We start from the raw sequence: 7,850 nt of genomic DNA, 5'->3' as shown, positions 1-7,850 counted from the left end.
CTTTTTGGAAAGTGCTGGTTTGAAATGAACACATTGAAATGCAGAGAGGCGGCCAGCCAACAGACTGCGGGGTCAAGTGACGAACGGATTATATGCTTCTTCTTAATAATATTAATTAAACAATTTGCATGCTAATAAGGTAACAATTATCGTGCCTCTCTGTTGAAAGATTTAGGTTATTACTACACGCCATCCGGGTGCTGCTGAGGGTCAGCGCAAGCGAGCGAGTGGTGAGAAATTTCAACTCAAATTAACATTCTGGCAGCTGGAGAAATTGGATAAATAAAGTGGAATTAATTCTCGGTAATGGAGGAGGAGAGCAGGGAGAGGGAAAGACCCGTGTACTTACTTTATACATGAACAGGATTGATTACCATCCTGTATTCAGAACCATCTCTCTCCTTCTCTCTCTCGCTCTCACACACACACCACAAAAAAAAAAAAAAAGTGGACATGTGCTGGACAGCGTTTATATATAGAGGCAGGGGACCTTCAATATACATGCGAACTTAAATGTTTACAATCATTACAAAATCACAGTCGGATAAAAAGATTCTTCTTTTAGTTTACATTCTTGTTCACCGCGTGTGTGCGCAATAATTCACATATATTCTTTCTTAAATGAAATAGTGTTCTTTACATTTAAAAGAAGTCAATATTTTAGCTGTTTATTCTTTTAAATGTGAATAATTTTATTTTCTTGATTAATAAGACCCTCTCACACCACAGCTCCCTCTTTTAGATAAAAATGACAAGTGGAATAAAAGCATAATCGATCATTTGCACGAAATGGCTTAAACATGTCAGTGATGGTTTATAGTGGCCCAATAATCTAAAAGCCCTATACTGAAATAGCCTATGAAAACACGTTTGTTTTCATATAGCTTCCCCCCTCACAGATATTCTGTCAGACTCACTTTTGTTTCCACCTTCAGATATTTTTTCATAACACCTGCCGAGATCATGGCCACAGTAATCAGAACTGTGGAAATGAGTTGAAACGATGCGAAGCGCGCTGGCGTGTGGATATTAGAAAGGCTGAGGTGCTTGTAGTTTTAAATTCATCTTGACAGCTCGCAACAGGGTGGGTGATGCTTGGTCCGTTCTAGGACCACTCTATTCAGGGCACGATGCCTCCGCGTAATAGGAGAACATCATTTTACGCATTCAGAGAGAGCCAGACGTTCCTTGAAAAGTAGCTATCAGATACGGGGTACTTGACGTTTTCGGTTGTTAGTATGTTTATTCTGCTTTTATATAACTAATGTGACGTTCAGAGCACCACAATTATTCGCTATTGGAACAGAATCATTGTGTGTTTATGTAGCGGCTGTTTAGAATGTAGTCGGGAATCAATCAATTTGCCGGTTTCGCCTCCTCCCCTTTCTCCTCCCTCCCTCTCGCCTAGTTGTGATGTCTCATGTCGTGTTGTGACAGCGCTGGTATTGTTTATTGAGGTGGATGTCAGGTATAATTAGCAATCGATATGGAAAACGTTTGTGTCGTGGCTCTGACGTCACCGACGATTAACCTTCCTTATTGGTCGCGAATTCCCTAGCGCGAGAGCTAGTTATTTGGACAAGAGGAGAGTTGATGTTGACAAAGTAGGAGAGAGCGAAAACCTCGCGCGCCTGCCTCGGTCTCCTTATTCCTAAATCGGGAGCGCAAAGCATGTCAACGCCGTACGTCCCTTCACGGCTGCTGCATGCGCTCTGAGGGAAGAGTTGGAGCTTGTTTTGCCCAGACAAACGCTTCCCTGATCCCGGAGATGCAATAATGGATAGCCGGATCCTCGAGCATCCTCATGCCCAGTTTGGAGGCTCTTTGGGAGGCATGGTTGGAATGGGTTTCCCCTATCACCTCGGCCACCATCACGTTTACGATATCTCCGGACACCAGCTACAATCGGCGGCCGCTGTACCTTTTTCTATAGACGGATTACTTAACGGATCATGCTCGGCGTCTGTTGCAAACTCCAACCCATTGCTCGGATCTGGTTGTGGTGTAAACGGGGATAGTCCGTATAAACTCAGCGGTAAGTGAATGGTTATCCGCTTCATCCATTCCATGCAGAATATAGCAGGCTATTCAGTTAGCCTATATTGTCAATAGTTTTAGGAAAATATTTACACGAGGCCTCTCGTCCAAAAATATGAAATGTTTTTTGTTTTTCTAAATCGCACACTTTTTCACTTTTATGAGTTCAGGTAGCCTAAACTGGAAAGTAAGCCGATTTTACTTGGATTGATAATAATGAAATGTCATATTCTTCTCATGATAACCACAGATTATTTTTCGTGTGTTTAAATCCGTTTGGTTTATGTGTAAATTCTGTTGGCAATTGTAATTAAGCATATAAGGATTACCTATAAAATAGCTACTTCATAAACGTCTTAAAAATACTGTGAAATAAAATGAGACATTAAACAATAATCCCATTGTATTTTAAGAATCATATTATTAGCACTCAAAATGTTATTGTGACCTATATTTTTAAAAGTACACTTGACGGGTTAATTAGTTATGCCAGTACATCAGGCACTACACTTGTGTGACATTTTATTGTAGTGTTTTATTTGACAACCATTGGGTAGTTTTAAAATTGTAATGTTTTATATAAATTATGTCAACAAAATTTTATGTAGGCTATACAGTTCCAAGTGGAACTGCTGGAGTGTGTATGTGCATGTTCATGTTTGCATGCGCGTGTTCTGACAGACTCTGTGGTTCTAGATCCCGGAGACCCCGACAAGGAAAGCCCTGGTTGTAAACGGAGGCGAACTCGTACAAATTTTACGGGCTGGCAGCTGGAGGAACTAGAGAAAGCGTTCAACGAAAGCCATTATCCGGACGTGTTCATGCGCGAGGCTCTCGCGCTACGTCTAGACCTTGTTGAGTCACGTGTTCAGGTAAATGATGGTTTGTTTTTATGTCATAACAAAATCTTTCATTGACCTTTATTATAATGGCCTATTTATTATTAATCAGACACAGTGTTAGCTATAGCCAAGCTTTATGTATCATATATTTTATTTTTTAGTGTTAGCTTAATGTATTTGAAAATGTAGTATTTTAAATGCTAAACAATTAACTAAGCCTAGTTATTTTTTTCCAAATGCATGACAACAGGATAGTCATTTTATAATAATGGTAAGGTCTACATGTTAAATGCTCAACCAATAATTCATCTGCTAAAAGCATTAATCGATCATATAACAGACTGATTTGCATAACAATTTATTCATGTTGACTGATCACTAGCTGAGCAGTAAATGCATGTTAATTCTAAAGCAGATTATTATTATAAACAATTCAATAATTTAATTCTGCTAAAATGCTGACTGATGTTTAAAAGCGATAATATCCTGTTTTATTGCCTAATATATTAAAACACCCTTATTCACATTTTAATTGATACAATTACTTGTGATCAATTTTACCATTTCTTACTAAACTAAAATAGGCCAGTGGGTTGCAAATTATACTGTGTAAGCATTGGACGTGTAGCCTTTGTCTGCATTTTCTCTTTTTGTAGAAACTCGACGCTGGATGAGAAGCAGTCTTGTTTGGGGAGTTAAAAGCTTAGCTTTGTATTATTCTTATTTCTTAAGGAAGATTAGCCTGCGTTATCGTTAGGCTTGCGTGCTCACAGATTTTAACGACATTAACATTTTATGTGTATACACGGCTATTGTCATGTATAGCCTCGATGTCTCTATGTTAGTATGCGTCTAGCCTGCTGGTGGATGCTAACTCTCGTGTTATCAGCGCTGAACAGACGGCAGTCGCCATGTGAGGGGCCTGGGTGTGAGGTGCGAGCCTGCTGCTCTCTGCCTCTTCTGGGCCAAATCTGTCCTAGCGCTTATACGCGCCTAAATGAACTTTAGGGGAACAGGCCCAAATTAGCCACGCAAGAACCAGGCTTAATTGAAAGACTGAGAGTGAGCCATTACATTGAATCAATTGACAATTAAGACAAGCGCATCTGTGGCTGTGGGCTTTATGAAATATGCTTCGATGAAAACATTTTCTCTGTCCAAGTCGAGGCATATTATTGGAGAACCTTGGATGTATATCAAACAGAAACACAAGACGATTCAGAAACCTATAGCATCTTGTCAGACCTTTCTTTTTTCTTCTTCTTTTTTTTAAAATGAGAAATCGGCTATTGCTGTTTTATTTAATTGAATAAATGCATACAATTAAATATAAAGACACCATTCTATCATGTGTGATTACATGATAATATTGTGATAAAGAATCGAAATATTTATAGATTTCAGGTGCATTTATTCAAACATTTGTTTAAATTTGTCATTATAATTTTGCCAATGGATGTTCATTAGCCTACATGAGTCGGATACCTGCGGTCACATTTTATTTTAAGGTGTACATTTAGTACTGAGTCATATTAATTAACTACATGTAGGCTAGGCTACTATATGGTTAGGGTTACTTGCATATAATTATGCATTATTTATTGTTATTATAACAGTAATTACATTAAGTACACCTTAAAATAAAGTGTTACCCTACCTGCTTATGAAACTGAGTAAAGAATTCACAACCTTTTCTGTTTAGGTGTGGTTTCAAAACCGGCGAGCTAAATGGCGCAAAAAGGAGAACACGAAGAAAGGGCCCGGTCGACCGGCCCACAACTCTCACCCCACGACCTGCAGCGGCGAACCGATGGACCCAGAGGAGATCGCACGACGGGAGCTGGAGCGCATGGAAAAGAAGAAGCGGAAACAGGAACGCAAGCTGCTAAAATCTCAGAACAAGCTCTTAGCAGGTGAGCTCTTCCACACACCCGGATCTGACAGCGACAGTGGAGTATCGCAGAGCACCGATGGCGAGTCCACTCCGCACACCGGGCCTCAGCCTAGCGCGCACCGACAGCAAACAGAACATATGTGTGACCAACATCCACGCCACCAAAGAGCCGGTACAGTCAACGAGTCAGCGGAGCCCATGGACTCCACGCGGAACTCTGCACTGTGCGCCGCGAACGGCATCACACGCGCCTCCACGCTCCAGAAACTCAACCCATTTAGTGTGGAGAGTTTACTAGCCGACTCAAGTCCCAGGAGAAAAACTATCCTGGATTTCTCTCAGTTACCGCCGCAGCGACCACTGGTCGGTAAAGGCCATTTCCTTCTGTATCCCATTACCCAGCCGCTGGGTTTCATTGTACCACAGACAGCGATGAAACCTGGTCAGGATTCAGGAAACTCGGGTCACAACTGTTCCACGACAGACACCTCAAACCAGAAAAATATCAGACACTTGTGCAAAGACACCGGTGCCACAAACGACGAGCTGCAAAGAGAAAGCAAGAACTCTTCCATGCAAACTTCAAACACAAGCTCAGAGAAATGTTACACAGAATCTAATTCGCCACAAAAGGAGTTTGAAAACGACTCCGAGTCCACTGTCACAAACTCTAGCCAGAAAGCAAGCATCTCTCCTAACCTGTCTGAATATTCAGACACGAAAACCCGCAGTTCTGCTGACACAAATACAGATGGAGAGGATGTTGACATGGACTGAAATATAAATAGGCCAGAAGCAGTGGCGCCAAGTGACTTGTCACAATCCCAAAGCTGATAACCATACGTTTTTGTATACTAGACTGTTTGAATTTCATTTTTTATACTTTTCAAAAACGGATAGCCTATTCTTGATTCAGGTGAACTGTCGGCTTAAAATGTCTGTTCCAATTCTCTGTGAACTTAGGCTACAAGTTAGCTTACGAGCAGCAGACAAGAACAACACATCCTCAAACGTTGTATAAATGATAAAGTATCGAAAATATTTATATATGTAACATTTTGATAAGTAATAATAAGAATAAAATATTGTGAAAGAAAAGACCTTGTATTGCCACCTCAGTGCTTACAGTTAGCATGTCTATTTTGTTTATCGCTTTGAGAGGCTGCTGTACAGCAGGCTCGTGTTTATTGCTTTAACAAATTCATTCATTCAAAACCTCCAGTTAAAATGAGGTCTCACGCCGCGGGCGGTAGGACCCGGTCAGCTCCTGTGGAGTTTTGATATGAAAGTAATTATTTTCCCGGTGGCGGCTGGGAGGATACGTTTTTTTTCTGTTAGCCTGAAGGGTTATTATACATTACCGATTCCTGCGATATGAAATCACATAAACTTCCAACAATAATAGAATTAGCATGAAAGGCTGGCGAGTCAGATTGAAATGGGGAAATAATAGCCCAGGCAGCTGCAAGCGTACGAGTGTGTGTGTGTGTGCGTGCGTGCGCGCGCGCAGCCTGGGTGATTCGCTGGGTGGAATTTTCATGAGGCGCACGGGCCTGTCAGGGCACGCGTAGGCGGCAATATTAAGATAGATGTTCGATGATATCCCTCATTGTTCTGTCGCGTACATTGATGTTCCTGCCTTATCGGCCTATTGATCATTTGTCGCTCTATAAAAGAGCAGCCCCCCTCTCTCTCGTTCTCTCTCTCTCTCTCACACACACACACACACACACACACACACACACAACTGTCTCTCTCGCTCTCTCTCTCCACACACACACATAGACCAATATAGTCTGATAATGTTACCTATAGGGTCAAAATTCATGGCACACTGAAGCATTTGCGCTAGAAAATATTAGCGGAGCATAAGTGAATTAATAAATATATGGTGATGCCTAAGGAAAGACGGTCCCAGCATGGGTCTGAAATGGATTTTAACTATACTTCTTCAAGCAAAACCTTTAATTATCACATTTCTTAAAAGATTTTCTCAACACACAGTTTAGATTCTGTACAAGTGGGCAGTATTATACAAGTGTAAAACCGCCACCCTCCGGTCATCTTCACTGAGCCCCTGTATTTGCAAATAAATGAAAAGTAAACGGAGGGACTCGAGCTTTACCCTATGAATGACATCTTCCAGCCTTAATAACATTTACATAATTTCTTATTTCGGGTTACTGCTATTTGCACTGCATGAGACCTAGCTTATAGGAGAAATAATGAGAGAGAGGATCATCTCTGGGGGTGTGTGTGTGTGTGTGTGTGTGTGTGGGGGTTGTGTGCTACTTCAGCGAGGAGAAACATAAATGTTTTAGTGTAGTTATGAGTGTACGAAGAAATGAGCGTATAGCTTATGTTTACAGTGGCGTATTTTCTATGAGTTGATCGTGAAGGTCTGACAATCGTTCCTCATTACAATGCACAGCAACTCACTGGGAATCCAGCAAGCACTAGTAGGCATAATTTATTAAGACAAACAATGAATTGATTTCTACTAAATGAATTGATGATACCACGGGCTCTCTTCAGGTCTGGTCCGGCCCCCAGTGCTGTAATCCAGTCTTGTGCACGTTATGAACTCGGCAGATTCAGGGAGTAAAAAGTTTTCACTTTGAGCCCTGAGACTCATTATAAACGGAGAAGGGAGGAGTGTAAATTGTTTTTACGCTATTATCTGTCCGCAAGCCGCAATTTTTCTTGCTAATTACGAAGGTGTTGCTTCTCATCGACAGCCGGCTGCTGATTTTCAATTTAACTGATCATCATACATTCATTTCTCCGCATGATAAATCTACAAGGCCGCCATGCCCTGGGTACTGAGTGGAGAGGGGGGTGGAGGAGAGCGTGTGGCTGTCAGGGCGAGTTAATGGGGGAAGTGTATGCGCCAATGAGTGCGGATCAGGCAGCTAATTTACCACCTCCCGTAGCCTTCTATCTCCGTATCTCATTTCCTCTTTACTCCCGGGAGGGATTGCCACCCTAGAGCCGCCTGCACAGACAACGGACAACGGGGTTGTCTTTTTAAAATCCACCCATTAAAACCTTAACGTGGATGATGGCCCACAACATTG

The 7,850-nt window shown here is 41.6% G+C and overlaps 1 protein-coding gene across 1 annotated transcript; it reads left to right on the top strand.

The window, feature by feature from the left end:
* Window positions 1-321: 321 nt before the first annotated feature.
* On the top strand, window positions 322-5,868 carry uncx4.1 (Unc4.1 homeobox (C. elegans)). The gene is made up of 3 exons (XM_058770788.1): window positions 322-2,035; window positions 2,734-2,909; window positions 4,582-5,868. Exons 1-3 carry the CDS (start codon window positions 1,777-1,779, stop codon window positions 5,548-5,550), a joined length of 1,404 nt encoding a protein of 467 aa, XP_058626771.1. The 5' UTR covers window positions 322-1,776; the 3' UTR covers window positions 5,551-5,868.
* The last annotated feature ends 1,982 nt before the right edge of the window (window positions 5,869-7,850 follow it).

This window comes from Onychostoma macrolepis, chromosome 01 (assembly GCF_012432095.1).
Source record: "Onychostoma macrolepis isolate SWU-2019 chromosome 01, ASM1243209v1, whole genome shotgun sequence".
NCBI classification, from domain to species: Eukaryota; Metazoa; Chordata; class Actinopteri; order Cypriniformes; family Cyprinidae; genus Onychostoma; species Onychostoma macrolepis.
Note: the sequence above shows the minus strand (reverse complement) of the source record. Positions and strands in the feature narration are given on the sequence as shown.